Here is a 17,018-nt window from a genome sequence, read left to right as displayed (position 1 = left end):
GGATGGAGCCCCATGTAGGGCTCCCTGCTCAGCTGGGAGCTTGCTTGCTTCTCCCTCTCCCTCTGCCCCTGTGTGTGCTCTCTCTCTCAAATAAATAAATAAAATCCTAAAATCTCTGATAGGCAGAAATGTCAACAGGACTCAAAAGCAGTAACCATGAAATTAATGAAAGACTTCCTTAAAATTAGGTACCACCAAAGGCTTCCATTAAGAGAGTAAAAAAGGACTCATATCCAGAATATACAAAGGAATCCTACAAATCCATAAGACAACCCAGTAGAGAAAGAGGATATTCAAATGGCTGCTAAGTATATGAAAAGATGCTCCATATCATTAGTTACCAGGTAAATACAAACCACACACAGAGATACCACTACAGATCCACTGTAATGGTTAAAATAAAAAAGAATGGTAAAACCAAGCATTAGTGAGGATGTGAAACAACTGAACTCATATTCTGCTAGTAGAAACATAGAACAGTACAACTTTGGAAAACAGGCTCTTTCAATGAGCTAACCATATACACTTATTTTATGACCCAGAAATTCCACTGCTAGGTACATAACCAAGAAAAATGAAATGTCCACAAAATGACACGTACATGAATAAGCACAGCATTTTTATTCAATAACAGGCAAAAACTAGAAATGACCCAAATGTCCATTAACTGCAGAACAGATAAACTGGAGTGTATTCTTAAGAATGGAGTTATCACATACACACAACACAGATGCGTGTCACGGACATAATGTTGAATGAAAGCGGACAAACATATCTCTACTTACATGAAGTTTAAGAATAAGCAAACCTAATCTGTGGTAATAACAGCCCAAACTGGAAGGTATGGAGGGAGATGGAGGGGGTCACTGACTAAGAAGGGACACAAGTGAGCTCTCTAGGGTGCTAAGGTTTTCTATCTTAATCTGGGTACCATGGGTACATACATACATAAAATTTCAGGAGCTACACATAGGATGGGAACATTTTAGTGTATGTTATAATTCAATAAAGATAGTGATAATAACAGTAATAAACTTACACTCCCAACAACTCCATTTGCCTGCTTTTGTTTCTGTTGCTTTGATTGTGGTAAGGGCACAGGTGTAGGTTTTTTTTTTAAAGGTTTCTTTTTTTTTGATTTAGCAGTTTTCTTGGGTCCTTTGCTCTTCTGCTGCCATCCTCCTTTTGTCCTGTTCTTATTAGTATCACCCTGCTATAAATAACAACACACACACACACTCAGAAGTTATAGCAACAGTCTCATTTGGGAGTCAGAATAATTTTTAGATGAAAATGGCTAAACTAAATGCTTTCACAAACTGAATTACTCTCCCACAACAATATAAATCAATCAGAGAACAGAAGAAAACACTTCCTTCACCAGGAAAGATAAGTAAGAAAAATCAAGTTTTACCCCATCTTCTGCTGGCTGTTCCTCTGCAGCACAGATCGACTGTTCCTTTTCAAATACTTCCTAGAGGCAGAGAGAAGAAAAATATAAAGTCTATCAACCTATGTTTATTTTTCAGATAAAGCAACCTTTCAAAATCGATGACCAATAAGTTTTTTAACTGATGACAATTGGTGGAGGGAGGAAGAACAGCAGACTTTCAGCAATTACTAAATGATGTGTGCAAATTCAGCGATTACTAAATGATACTTCAAAAGTTACCTTCTGAAATATCTCACATCTGTCTTGAATACATTTTGAAAAGTACAAATGCAATGACTTAAGATATATAAACTCATTATAAAGTCAAGAATATTTCATAGTTTAGGGTGCCTGGGTGGCTCAGTTGGTTAAGCGACTGCCTTTGGCTCAGGTCATGATCCTGGAATCCCAGGATCGAGTCCCACATTGGGCTCCCTGCTCAGCAGGGAGTCTGCTTCTCCCTCTGACCCTCTTCCCTCTCGTGCTCTAATTCTCTCTCTCTCAAATAAATAAATAAAATCTTTAAAAAAAAGTATTTCATAGTTTAAAATAACTATGGAAGGGCACATGGCTGGCTCAGTCAGTAGAGTGTGAGACTCTTGATCTCAGGGTTGTGAGTTCAAGCCCCATATTGGGGGTACAGTTTAAGTAAGAAAAACAAATTTTTTTTAATTTTTTTAAAATTAATTACATATATAAGTAAATAAAATGCCTAAGGGGTGGAGCACCGAGAAAATCCATAAAATTTAAAGACATATCCACCATATAATCCACTTAGGATCAGAATAGAAGGCATAAAGTTAGGATTTAAATTCCAGTAAGGTTTCAGTGAGAATCTATACTAGAAGATAGTAAGTGATGTTGGTTGTGTTTAATAAACTCCCCGGAATTACTAAAGCTAACAAGTAAAAACAATGATAACTCAGGCTTTAAACTGCTAGCCTAATTCAGGGGTCCACAAACTATGGCCCATTGCCTGGTTTTCAAATAAAGTTTTATTGGAACTCAACCATGCCCATTTGTGAATTCAGTACTTGCTACAGAAACCATGTGGCCCATAAAACCTAAAAATTTACTAATTAGACCTTTAGAGAAAAAGTTTGCCAATCCCTAGTCTAATTCTACCATCTCTGCTTCATTTCTTCATTTATTAGCTGGGTTTTAATACTTAATTACTCTGAGGTTCGGTTCATACAAGAACTTGAAGATAAATATTTGATTCTTTCCCTTCCTCCAGGGCAATTTTGCTTTTTTTCCCCTACCAATTATCCCAGAAGTGTCAAGACCTCAAGGCCAATTTTTACTCATTTTTCAGGCTGGGAATTCCGAAGCATGTAGGTAATATAAATTTGGATTCTATGCCCAATCCTAGCCACTGGCTTTGAAGTTTCCTCTTCTCCTGGGGGGCACTTCTCATCCAGAGTCCATGACACAAATGCTTCCTTATCACTTGCTACCATAAAATCAACATCTTTGATTTGATATATCCTACTACAAAGTATGCTTTTCCGACCAGAGGTTTTAGAGATGGGGTTTAAACGCAGAGTATGTTTCCTGCAGATATTCAGAGGCCCCAGAGTAGAACAGGCTAAAATCTTCCACTAGTTGAATATGCAGAGTTAAAAATAGTACAATTAAAAACAAGTTACAACTATAATTCTAACTTGAGAGATAATAGCTGACTTGGGAAGTAACACAAATATGTAATAGAAACTAAGAAAAACAAGATATACAGGAAACATATACAATGTGATTGAATTTAATCAAAGAGAATGAGGAAAGTACCAGGGTATATATATATATACAGTGTAAAGGCCCAGGCAGTAAATACGAGCATGGAGAAAGATATGAAAGGATACACACAAGACTAAATTCTGGTCGCCTGGGACTGACAAGGGGTTTCCTGAGGGAGGTGGGTGAGAGAAGGAATCCATGATCATGAAAACACCGTTTAACCCCACAGGTATTCATGCATTAGGGTATCTAAAGCGATGAGCTTCAAAATCAATAATCTCAGAGTGGCGGGACTTTAGGTGATTTTAATCCCTTCCTATACTTTTCTGCAATGCCTGAAGTTTTTTCCCAGACAGCATTAATTTTTCACATAATTAGAAAAAAAATATTTTCACTATAATTTAAAAAATTAAGAGTAAAATCAGAATTGACCAAGAAGGAACAGGTAATGAAATTCACAACAATCAATAATTAATCTTTGTATAGTAGAGTTTAAATACTAAACTCACATTACCTTATTATTATAATGTTTTTACAGGGAATTAACAAATCATCACAGGAAGAATTAATCTATTTTCCAAGGGTTTTCTGTATGTAAAAACTAAGGGGAAAACTATGAATATTAATTTAAAATATCAAAACAGCTAAATAGACTGCCTGGGCGGCTCAGCTGGTTAAGCGACTGACTTCAGCTCAGATCATGATCCCAGGGTCCTGGGACTGAACCCCACATCGGGCTCCCTGCTCCGCAGGAAGCCTGCTTCTCCCTCTCCCACTCCCCCTGCTTGTGTTCCCTCTCTCGCTGTCTCTCTCTAATAAATAAAATCTTAAAAAAAAAAACAGCTAAATAGGACTCGCAAAATTAGATTTTACTACTATAATAGCTTTGACTTTGAGAATATGTGACTTAAAATGAGAAAATAAATGTAAGAACTCTGACACATAACTTTTTCCTTTTCTTTCAATGAAGTATAGTTCACACTATATTAATTTCAGGTGTACAACATGGTGATTCAACAACTCTCTCTGTTATGCTATGTAACCATACAACACTGTCACAATATCCTTAATTATATTCCGTGCTATACTTTGAATCCCATGACTTATTCCATCATCAGAAGTCTGGACCTCCTTTTCCCCTTCACCCCTTAACACATAACTCTTTTTTTTTAACACATAACTCTTAAAGCATAAAAATAAAAACAGATTACTTACTGCCATTGTTTGCCTTGTCAATTTAACCAACACTGTAACTAGGGATCCTACTGTGATGTTGTTGCTATCTTCATCATCCAATACTACAAGATGAGAGTAAAAAATCAGAGTAAATGGTAAAATTCAATTTGGTACTTCAGTATTTCAAATATATTTTAAACTTAATAAAAAATATTTTGACTGTCTACTCTATATAAAACACTCCACCAGATGCCTTCAACAATGCACTCATTTAATCTTTAAAATAGCTCTCTGAAGACTATTTCCACTTAGAAGAAAGTGAGGTTCAAAACTAAAGTAAAATGCCTGAGGTCACATAATGGCTATATTGGCACTGCCAAGTTTCAAACCCTGGTCTTTTAAAACAAAGTATAATGTGAGGCCTACTCTACCACAGCTTTCTTTCATAGTGATATAAAAATCTGTCACTCTATTAAATTGTACAAACCTTGTATTCACGAGATTTTACCTATATGATCAATGCCAGTCTGCCTGTCAGAAATAAAATAATTAGAACTAGTATTCTAAGTCACATTACATTTATTTCTTAAGGCAAGAACTTCGAAGTTTTGTTTATAGTAAAAAGCACCTTTTTTTAAAACCACATTTGCTACATATTGCCAAAAGCTAATAAAATAAACTTAACATTAAAATTAATAAACATTAATGTTAAAATTAATAAATGAAATAACTTATCAAACATATCTTATTCAAATTCATTTTTCCTCCAAATTTTATCTGTAAGAGTTTTCTTCACTATGTATTTCTGCCTAAGATTTTTCTAAGTTTGTTATGTTTATTTCACACAGATTTAGATTAGCATACTCTGTTCTGGCCTACATTAACACAACACCAGTGGGAAAAGAACGGCCTCCACCAAACTCTTAACTACTTTCTCCTCCATTACGGGCTTTGAGGTGCAACAGCTGGGCAACGAGAAGGATACAATATCCTGGGGCACCTGGGTGGCTCAGTCGGTTAAGCATCCGACTCTTGATCTCGGCTCAGGTCACAATCTCAGGGTATGGAGATCAAGCCCTGCATCGGGCTCCACGCTGGGTATGGCGCCCCTTAAGATTCTCTCTCCCTTTCCCCCTCCCCACCTCCCCCCCTCCCCGCATCACCCCCGCCCCCTGCCTCGCGCTCTAAAAAAGAAAAATTATTATTATTAAAAAAGAAGGATACAATATCCTTTCTTCAATCTGAAGTCTACAGGAGATTCTGTACAGCCTCTAAGCAATATGGGAAAGAGATCCACCATCTCCAGCACTGGATCAGGCAGATGCTCCTTTCCTGCTTCTAAAATTCTTCTACGCTCCCTCCTTTAACTATATTACTCATATTACACATTTGGATAGCACTGTGAAAATATAATAAATTGTCTATACAAGATACTATGGAATGAAATACATCATGAAGTTTCCCAGTGAGATCACAAGGAAATCCAAACTCCCCACCAAAGCAGTCCCAGTGTTCATTACATGTATCCTATACTCCAGCCAAATTGAAACCAGACTGCAGTTTACCTTACCTCTCAAACACCAAGTCTTTGAGAGCCATTTATCTCTTTTCAATTCCATTAGAATGCAAACTCAATAAGGCAGAAGCTTTGTCTTACCACTGCTTACCACTGCTTACCACACCCAATAAAATGGGTGGCACTCAATAGTTGTTGAATGAAGCAATGGCACAATGTCTGTGTCATTCACTTAACACTTGCCTATGTTTCCTTGTTTTTAATCCTATGTTTATGTCCTACTTCCTCAACTAGACTATAAACTCTTTAAAGACAGATACCATTCCTAACACATCCTTGTATTCTTGGTCCCACAAGAATGTTCTCACAACAGGAACTTAGTAAATGTCAAAACTCAGAATACTGTCACAATGAAGGAATGGGCAGATAATCTCTAATTCTGTAACCACTGTATGATACTATTATTCAGTTGTTAAAATGGACACTCACAGGACAATTGTGTAGGTAGAAAAATTTATTTTTTCACCCCAGTGGACATAAAGATAGAGACAGGTTGAGAAAAACAACATGAAATGTGGCATGTTCTAACATGGTAATTTCCAAGGCTTACTAAAGTAAATTGGACTTTTTAAACTCAATTTTAGAACTAAACAGCTATTTCTTTTACACTAACAATATATACTTCAAGTATCTTTCAGTACATCTGAAAATCTTTCAATCTTTGAAAAGTTAAGATATTCCTAAAACTTGAACTACAGAACAGAGAGTCCTCAAGCTTAATCCCATTCTGAGGATAATAAAAGTAAGATTCTATGGGATTCTATCAGTATTCTCAAAATTATTAAGCATGGGGGCACCTGGGTGGCTCAGTCGTTAAGCGTCTGCCTTCGGCTCAGGTCGTGATCCCGGGATCCTGGGATCGAGCCCCGCACTGGACTCCCTGCTCTGCGGGAGGCCTGCTTCTCCCTCTCCCACTCCCCCTGCTTATGTTCCCTCTCTCCCTATCTCTCTGTCAAGTAAATAAATAAAATCTTAAAAAAAAATATTATTAAGCATGTATCATATTCCATCACAGCCAATCTGACAAACTACAGTTCTGGAAAGTCTAACTACACATTATGATATCAAATGTTTTGAGAACCTTAAGCCACATAAACAAAAGCCAATTTATCAAAAAGAGAAAAAATGTTCAACAGGGAAACCTCCCACTTACCCTGTGATTTTATATCCATAGTCACATATGGGAAACTCCCAAGGACAGCCATAACCTCTTCATATTTTTCATCTTCAAGGAAGTGCAGTAGATTGTGACGATCTGATTCTTTTAAACTCACCAAATCCTGAATAGTCTTAATTTTGTACTGAATTTTAAGAGAGAGAGAGAGAGAGAAAGAAAATAAATCCCAAAGTCATAGAATTTTTCACAAAAAGAAAATTAGCATGTTTCACTAAAACAAAATCCAGTAACTTTTAGAAAAATGCTAAGATTATACTGGGTCCCAAACTTACAATGGTTCTACTTACAATTTTTCAACTTTACAGTGCTGCAAAAGCAATGCATTCAGCAGAAACCATACTCTGAATTTTTATCTTTTCCAGGACTAATGATATTTGATACAATACTATCATTATGCTGGGGAGCAGCAGCAAACTGTAGCTCCCTAGCTCCCATCAGCCACGCAATCACAAGAGTAAACAATCCATACACTTACAACCATTCTGTACCCATACATTCTGTTTTTCACTTTCAGTACAGTATTCAATAAATTACAAGAGACAGGTATTCAACGCTTTATTACAAAACAGGCTTGTGTTAGATGATTTTGCCCAACTGTAGGTTAATATAAGTGTTCTGCGCATGTTTAAGGTAGGCTAGGCTAAGCTATGATGTTTGGTAGGCTAGGTGTATTAAATGCATTTTTGACTTAGGATATTTTCAACTTACGATCGATGGCTTTATGAGGATGTAACCCCACTGTAAGCTGAGGAAGATCTGCATACACATTTCAAAGCAAAAAATACAACTTTATAGCATTTCATGGCCTTTTATCCAAAGAAATTCAAATTTAGGATTTTTTTTTTAATTACAAAGTTAATACAGGGTAATTTTTTAAATTTAGAAAAAATAAAGTTAGGAGGAAAAAAAAACAGTAATATTCATAGACTCTTGACCCAATCAAGAACAACTACCATTTGATATGCTCAGTTTGCTGACCCATATTTTCAATTTTAATGATAAAAACCTTTAAGAGTATGAATTTATCTCCAAGTACAACTGCATCCTTAAGGTTTTACTACACAATATTCTCATTTTTGTTATTTTCTAAATATAGCTGTTATTGCAGTAATATCCATCTAGGCTAAAGGGATACTTAGGAGAGTGTTCATTTCCAGGCATTTGGTACTAGTTATTAATATTTACTTTCACAGACAGGGCTTAGATCATGAGGAATGTGGAATGTCCACTTTTTGATTACACAGTTTTCAATTCAAAATGTGAACAAATTTATAAGGGCAATACGATTACGTGAAAGGACAGAGAACTCATATGGGAATCTCTAATACACATTAGTTCTACCTTAATATACTATCAAATCCAATGTCTATCTTCCGCCCACTTTGTCTAATGTATGCAAAATAATGTTTAAAATCTCCTATCAGAATTATAATTTTTCTTATATTTCCTCAAGTTTTTTCATTTATACACATTTTTGCCATATCTTAAGATTCATTAGCAGATCTTTACAATAGATTGCATTATCTAAATTAGAAGCATCTTTATTTGATCTACTTATGTTTTGAAAACTTAATTTTTTTTGTTCCTATTCAACCAATAAACCATGCCCAACCTTAAAAGCCAGGCATGAAATGACTGGAAAGCATTCAGTGCATTTTTACTCTGTACATTTATTTCTGGTAACATAATATAAAGAACAAAGTCTTAATTACTAAAATGCACTGACCTCCAAAGTAGTAAAATCACTTACAGTAGGTAAATTTATATTATAAGACACCTCCCTAAGCAAGAAAATGCTAACAGAACCACTCTAGGAATAGTTGTAGAGTATTTAAGACATTCTAAATCTAAGAAAGTCATAGCAAACACTTCTAGAACACTTTTCATTCGTGCTACCTTTAAGTAACATGACATACTGTTTAAAGCTGATTTTAAAGTGGCAAAGAATTACCTTTTTATGATTAGAAACCCTCCTAAGATTGTCCTCTTCAATGTGAGGGAGCTGCAGAAGGGGAGACTTAAACTGCTGAAGGCCCTGCACAGCCATCTGGGACAGCTTCATGCAGTTTTCTAGGGATGCCAAAGTTGGAGCACGAAACTCCCTTTCTTAGAAAGAACAGGAATAAAAGAAAAAACAAGGCTGGACTTTTTATGTGTTCCGGAGTACACAACTCATCACGAAAACATGACTCATATGAATATCGTTAACACCTCAAATTTTAAGATCATAGTGTTGATTTTCCTTTAAAAGTTGTAAAATCCGGGTGCCTGGGTGGCTCAGTTGGTTAAGCGACTGCCTTCGGGTCAGGTCATGATCCTGGAGTCCCAGGATCGAGTCCCGCATCGGGCTCCCTGCCCGGTGGAGAGCCTGCTTCTCCCTCTCCCTCTGCCTGCCTCTCTGCCTGCTTGTGCTCTCTCTCTCTATCTCTGTCAAATAAATAAATAAAATCTTAAAAAAAATAAAATAAAATAAGTTGTAAAATCCCGTAGGGAGGTTCCTCAAAAAGTTAAAACTAGAACTACCCTATGACCCAGCAATTGCACTACTATGTATCTACCCAAAGGATACAAAAACAGAGATTCGAAGGGATACATGAACCCTGATGTTTACAACAGTATTATCAACAATACCCAAACTACAGAGAGCCCAAATGTCCATCAACCAATGAATGGGTAAAGAAGATGTGGTGTACATATACAAAATGGAATATTACTCAGCTATCAAAAAGCATGAACTCTTGCCAATTGCAACGATGTGAACAGAGCCAGAGTATATTATGCTAAGTGAAATAAGTCAGAGAAAGATAAATACATGATCTCATTCATATGCAGAATTTTAAGAAATAAAACAGATGAACATATGGGAAGGGGAGAAAAGAAAAAAAAGGAGAGAGAAGCCATAAGAAACTCTTAATGATAGAGAACAAACAGGGTTGATGGAGCAAGGTGGGTGGGGGACAGGCTAAATGGTGATGGTTATTAAAGAGGGCACTTGTTGTGATGAGCACTGGGTGTTGTATGTAAGTGATAAATCACTGAATTCTACTCCAGAAACCAATGTTGCACTGTATGTTAACTACCTAAAATTTAAATTAAAGAAGTTATAAGATACCAAAAATATACAAACATGTTCAAATGCAACAGCCTTTATCCAGCAACAAACATTGGTTTAACAGAAAAATTCTTTGCATCACCTCCCAAAACAGTAAATTATCAGTATCAATAACATACTGATACCATGCCAAGAACTGGTATCAGCCATAACAACAAACCATGACCATTATCTCCTTTAAGGGTCTCCCTTTCCATTACTGACCACAAACTCTCTCATTCTTTTTTCTTTCCCTTCATGCAAAAAACACTACATGTCAGATGAGTCATTATTACATCACTTAATTATTTCAAACTCATTGTTAAAATACAGAATAACCTAACTCTAAAAATATTCAAAGGAAGGAAAAGGTATCTTAAATCTTAACAATAAGTGACAACAAACAATAAAACAATAAATAAATTCAAAAACATGAATTGTGATAAAGACTTTACATAATGGAACATACGGGAAAGAAGTAAGAAAAACCATGAATAAAAGTGGGAAAGCTGATTCAACTTATATAATACATAGGCAGAATTACTGTAGGTACTCAAAAATCCTAAAACTGTAAGTATAATCTCCAGGAGCTTGCAAGAAAAAGTACAACATAATTAATTACATTTCCACCTCACCTTCACGGCTCCGGGCCATTATTATTAGCTGGCAGATTACATTAACCATTTCTTGAAGTAGGGCAGGGCATTTTTTCAACATAAATTGCTGATCTGCAAAACAACAGAAAACCTGAAACAAATCATTCCACTTTTATAGTTGAAACATCTCTATCATCTATAGTCCAAGACTAATACTAAATTCAAGTTGTCCCATAAATATTTCAGATGACCTCAGAATTTTAAAGGTTGAACACAACAGTTTCTCCTAAGCATCACTGTCAAAAATCAGTCAGAAAACCCTAGATCAGATTAGATGTTTCAAAGGCAAATTTTTAATATTATGGTGTTGTGCTTCATAAGTTAACTCCCTTTTTTGGAAGAATAGTCTTAAACTTAATTCTAATCTTACTATATTTAAGAACCTTAAGAATCTTCTTCTTGTGCACCTAAGTTTCTATAACTATGAATAAGTCCAAAGACTAAGATTGAGAATAAATCTTAACTCAATGCAGAAAGAGAAGGGGGGGAGGAAGAGGAAGGAGACAGACTCATTTTTACTGCATGTAATGGTTAACTATTAAGATCATCCAATGGGGTTAGTACTCAACCTAAAAAAATATTTGTTCCCTGTTACTTAATTGGTAAAAAATGGAGATGGTTTCATATCTGTACAGAATATTAGAAAAATCAGAATTACTGGTTAATTTGCAACTCCAACAAAATGCCTAAATAGTGATCTTTCATTCCATCATAAGTATCCTATCTTATCACCAATTACTGAGCATCAGCTAGCCTTGTTTTTGGAGGCATTTGATTTTATTATTGGCTTTAAAAAGGGACAGAAGAAGAGGAGCTTCATTCAGAAAGAACATTTATTCCCTAAGTATAATAATTTTCTTTTAAAACTTCAAATGAAGTAACGCAAGTAAAGAAGAAATGACACTCAAATTCATGACATCCCTGGAAACAGCACTGTCCCAATCCACTGCTTTTCTTTTACATAGAGAGGTGGCTTCAAGCAATTTAGGAAGCTTTCAATAAAAATTAAATCCTTTATCAGCAATTACTGCTGGAGGTGATGGTAGTAGTGGTGGTTGACTGAGATATTTGTTGTGAAATCCATTTTTTCTTCCCCCAAAAAGCTTAAAAAGCTTACAAAATCTTTTTTAAAAACTCACTAGAAATTACTATATAATCTGCAACTGAATAAACATTTCTCAGAGTCTTCTCTCACCTTGAAATACTAAATTTTAACATTTGTCCAAGTATCTGACTTTAGACTTTCAAAATATTTGTGAATTATGTAGCATAAAGTTTTCTTTTTAAAAGGTCCTTGAGCAATTATTTGATTGAGCAAAAAAGAACAGGGCCAAAACACTGCACCATGAGGTCTAATTAAATCCACTGCTTTTGTACTATTAAAACCCTGCTGAGGTGTGCCTGGGTGGCTCAGTCAGTTAAGCATCTGACTCTTGGTTTCAGCTCAGGTCATGATCTCAGGTTTGTGAGATCAAGCCCCACCCCAGGCTCCATCCTCAGCTCCAAGTCTGCTTGAGATTCTTTCTCCCATCCTCCCCCTCCCCCAGCTCACGTGTGCTCTAATATTAAAAAAACACAAAAAACCCTGCAGATATTAGAATCCTACCTTCTTCAAGGGTCTCAGGAATTTTCATTCTAGCAAGATGAGATAGTAAAAGAACTCTGGCTTTCAGGCTATAGGGGCAGGTAAGTGGAGGCTCATTCTTCTTTAGATTAATGCTGCCAATTTCTCTGATTAGCTAGAGTAAATAAAATAATTATTAAAAAATATATACCTAAAAAAGCATTAACTTTAATACCTAAATGCTTATATCAAGGAATCTGGGAGCTAGGCCTAACCTGAGGTATTAGAATATTATCTGTTGGTCTGCTTGTGGCATCTTTATTATACTGAGGATCAAATTCAGAGGCTCCAGCCAAAACCATGATAAGACCTAAGAAAACAAAAGTGATATGAAGGTAAATAAATACATTTGCTCACCTATTAACTTCCTCTCCTGTGATACTTCATTAATCCTACACTGAGGCAATTTTCCACTTGCATGGAAAGCTAAAAATCATCCAAACTCCATTAACAAGTATTCATTTTTCCCATAAAAAAAGAAACGTTTCACTTTTTAAAATATGTACAATATTACCTATCACAAGTAAATAGAAATATACATCAAATCAAGGGCCCCAAAGCACTGGATGCATTAAAATCAGTTTAAATAGCATCTGTTTCTAGACTTAAGCATGTGTTCCACAGAAGCTTTCTACAGAGCAATTATTAAGTATCCCACGTGATCTTAATAACTTTTAAGTGGAAAAAAGAGGGGTTCCATAGTTAAACAAGGCTGAGAAACAATGAGTTAAAAAGAGTTTTAGGTTTGATGACTGGCACTGCAGTCATCAATCTCACCTTCCAGCAAAAAATGCATGCAATGTATTCACAAAAAGCAGGACAGTACAAAGGTTAAGAACATAGACCCTAGAGTTTCACTCCCTAACTAAATGACCCAGGACAATATTCTTCACCTCTCTATGGGCTTCAGTTTCTTCAAATGTGCCTGACACACAGTAAGAACAGTAGTATGTGTAAGCTACTAACTACCATCACTACCCTCAAATGTTTCATGAAACAACTACTCCTAAAATAGCTATATAATAAATGATGCCAACACTAAAGTAATCAAGGATGTATAACCAAGCCCACCAGCAGCTTAACAATGTTTTTCTCATAGAACTGTGTAAGGCTAAGTGTCACTGTCAGAAATAAAATAGAAATCAAGACCACTGATGCAAAAAAACACACTAAAACACACCATAAACATGAAACACTTTCATAAGGTGGTTTCTGTATTAATATCTCAATTCAACATAAGGAAAAGTGATATATGTGTTGTGTGTAAAAGGGAGAGTAACAACCACTTATTCCTCAGAAATAAATGATCTGCTCATTCCAAAAATACTCCAAAAATAAAAGATCTGTTCACACAGTTACATGATTCTGAGAAGTCTCTTTCTCATTACCAAAAAAATTAATAAAACTGGCCAAATCCAAACTACAGAAAACTCCATTTAGGTTTTGGAACAAAAATGTATTCTACAGTGAGGCACAATCTAAAACTTTTTAAAACTTGTATCTTCCTTTTTTTTCCCGAGGGGGGAAGCAGGGTTTTTCTATGATATGTCTGTAAGTTCTGCAGAGCAGTGATTCTGAAATGCAACATTATGTATTCCAAGGATAAAATTTATACTGTTAGCTTTATGGAATCAAAGAAAGTATTTTAAATGGAACTTTTTTTTTCCATAAAGAAATTCTGAAATAAGAATCTGTGAATTAAATATTCTGACAATTTTCTTTCAACACATCCAAGACCTCTACCTATTTTATTGAGACTAATACAGTATAACGTACTGATTTAGGGCTTGGGAAACAGACTGCTTGAGTTTGATACTAACTCTACCACTTACTGTAAGTATCCTTAAGCTCAGTTTCCCCATCTATAAAATGTGCTTAAAAACAGTAACTTACTTATGGGAGCAAAATAAAGATTGAGTTAACACATACATAATCCCTAGTATACAACAAACACTCAAGAAATATTAGCTAGTATTATTACAAAATTTACCCACATGAAGCTTTACCATACAATTTCTAGGGGAAAAAAAAAATATATATATATATATAGCTGAGTAAATGGGAATAATAGAAATACAATACATGTGGGTGCCTGGGTGGCTCAGTTGGTTAAGCGACTGCCTTCGGCTCAGGTCATGATCCCGGGTCCTGGGATCGATCCCACATCAGGCTCCCCATGCTCTGTGGGGAGCCTGCTTTCCCCCCACCTCTGCCTGCCACTCCCCCTGCTTGTGCTCTCTCTCTGTCAAATAAATAAATAAAATCCTTAAAAAAAAAAAAATACATGTGATAAAGGGTGTTAGCATTCTCCAGCTTTAGTTATATGAACAGAATATAAAACTGAAATGAAATGTCTCCAGTTGAATATATATCACATAAATGACTCAGAAAATAATCTATTATCACAGCTACTTAAATTTACTTACGTTTCATATCCATATTTCGGGTTTTATAAACAAAATATGTATAAATCTGTGTTGTGCGTATTAGAATCTGGTCTCCACTATAGCGTATTGAGCGATACCACCAAGAGCCCTAAAATGCAAATAAAATTAAAAAATAAATAAAGTATCAAAACCACAGTAAATATTAGGTTTGATGCAGAATATGTTTCTGGTCAAATTTTCTAAATGTTCATAAAACAAGTAACAATACCTGAATTTTAGAAAAATGCTTTGTTACATATTTCAAATTATTTAGCAAGTATTTATACTGCCCAACACCTAAACCCCAACCTACCCCACTACATATATATGATTAAAACATTTATGGTTCAGTTAGAAGCTGAAGATAAAACAGAAACAAAACAACCATTGCTATAAAAGCAACAAGCTGGTTCCTGACAGTTTGTATTTAATAAATATTTGATAAATAAGTGCGGGAGCAATTTTACAGTTGATATACTACTTTCATTCACATGATTCCATATAGCTGGATCCTCACACAACAAACCTATGAAGAAGGCAAGACAGGTTAATTATCAGTCTCACTACGGGACTCAGAGAAACTATAAGACCAGAAAGAAAACCACCAGTCACAAAAGAAACAGTAAAATCATAAACTTTATGTTATCTCCATATTGAGGTGTTATGCAATAGTTTTTAAAAATGAGGTTGCTCTGTATGTTGTGCCCCCAATATAGGAAGCAAAAAAAGTCACAGAACAATACATACAGTAAGACGACATTTTTTTTTTAAAGTGCGTATGTATATACAATCCACAGAAAAATATCTGAAAGGGGCACCTGGGTGCCTCAGTTGGTTAAGCGTCCGACTCTTGATTTCGGCTCAGGTCATGATCTCAGGGCTCCATGCTCAGCAGGGAGTCTGCTTGAAATTCTTACTCTCCCTCTCCCCCCGTCCCTCCCCCTCAAAAATAAATAAATAAACATTTTTTTAAAAATCTGAAAGGGAGAACACCAAACTTATCAGTGATTATCTCTAACGAAGAAACGAAGTTGAGGGAGGTGATGCAGGAAGATATTCTAAACTCTAAATACACCTGTATTATTTCAGTTGTGTAACTTTTGTATTGGGAGGAGATATACTTTAACATACTCAAATGATATCACCTACTTTTAAAGTATAGTTGAATTAAGATTCTTAAAATTCAAGGATCAATGGATTATATTCTAATACAAATTGCAATCTTATAGGGAGATTCCAAAGCATGCCACCAATTCCCTTTCCAAAAATTGTTAAAAAAAAGAGTTAGAACTTACTACAACAACTGGAAGGATAACCATGAATGCTAATCCATATACAAGTAAAACCTAGAATTGAAAAGAAAATAATTATGCCTTTCACAGGTCAATTATAATACCAGGAACACTTATTTTTAGGTTTACATGGGAGAGGCACTATCAAAAGCACTCCTCATGTATTATTTCATTTAAACCTTATTTTCAAACTCTATGAGAAAGGTACCATTATTATTTTCCTTTTGCAAATACAGAACCTGCAGCACACACAGGTTACATGACTTGTCCCAACTCACACAACTAGCAAGTGGTGGAGCCAGGATTGGAATCCAGGCATTTCAACTCTAAAAATTTACGCTTTTATCCACTATAATAAATTACCTTTTAATCTGCTCTGTAGATAACACCAGCAAAACAGCTTTATAAATGATATTTTCCATCCAGTCAGGTACTTATAGATGCACACCTTCGCAAGTAGTTAGTGTCTTAGAAATAAATAATAGAAGCCTAGTTCCTTATCAAGGAACAACTTCATAATGTTCTGTTTACAAGTAATTTCTATCTATTGGTCTTAGATTTTTCTCCTACTACTTGATCCCAAATCAGGTAGCTAACTATCTCTCTTCTCCAGTATTCCCACAGTAATCCTAAGCATGACAGACACTCTTATATACGAAACCATATATCCCTGAAGATAATGTTCATCAGCCATAAAAGAACATTAAACAGCCATTTTCAAAACAAATGACAGACTATATGAATTTTCTTTTTTATTGCTTCAAAGACAGCTCCTAATCATTTTTAAGAAATGTGAAATAGGGATTCCTGGGTGGCTCAGTCATTAAGGGTCTG

General features: G+C 35.4%; 1 protein-coding gene across 3 annotated transcripts in view; it reads right to left on the bottom strand.

The window, feature by feature from the left end:
- The window catches only part of SEC63 (SEC63 homolog, protein translocation regulator), a 68,059-nt gene that overhangs the window by 22,327 nt on the left and 28,714 nt on the right, over positions 1-17,018 (bottom strand). For 2 of the 3 annotated variants that reach the window (XM_027601690.1, XM_027601688.1), the window contains exons 7-17: positions 16,188-16,238; positions 14,893-15,001; positions 12,682-12,776; positions 12,449-12,581; positions 10,822-10,914; positions 9,047-9,201; positions 7,804-7,851; positions 7,072-7,219; positions 4,382-4,464; positions 1,415-1,474; positions 1,040-1,213 (exon numbers count right to left, since the gene is read on the bottom strand). In XM_027601690.1, coding sequence (XP_027457491.1) covers positions 1,040-1,213; positions 1,415-1,474; positions 4,382-4,464; positions 7,072-7,219; positions 7,804-7,851; positions 9,047-9,201; positions 10,822-10,914; positions 12,449-12,581; positions 12,682-12,776; positions 14,893-15,001; positions 16,188-16,238 — 1,149 coding nt within the window. The remainder of the gene's footprint in view (positions 1-1,039; positions 1,214-1,414; positions 1,475-4,381; positions 4,465-7,071; positions 7,220-7,803; positions 7,852-9,046; positions 9,202-10,821; positions 10,915-12,448; positions 12,582-12,681; positions 12,777-14,892; positions 15,002-16,187; positions 16,239-17,018) is intronic. The other variant, XM_027601689.1, reaches the window with a different exon arrangement.

The sequence above is a fragment of the Zalophus californianus genome, chromosome 7, assembly GCF_009762305.2.
Source record: "Zalophus californianus isolate mZalCal1 chromosome 7, mZalCal1.pri.v2, whole genome shotgun sequence".
In the NCBI taxonomy this organism is placed as follows: domain Eukaryota; kingdom Metazoa; phylum Chordata; class Mammalia; order Carnivora; family Otariidae; genus Zalophus; species Zalophus californianus.
The sequence above is the reverse complement of the archived record's forward strand: the minus strand, read 5'-3'. Positions and strand labels throughout refer to the sequence as shown.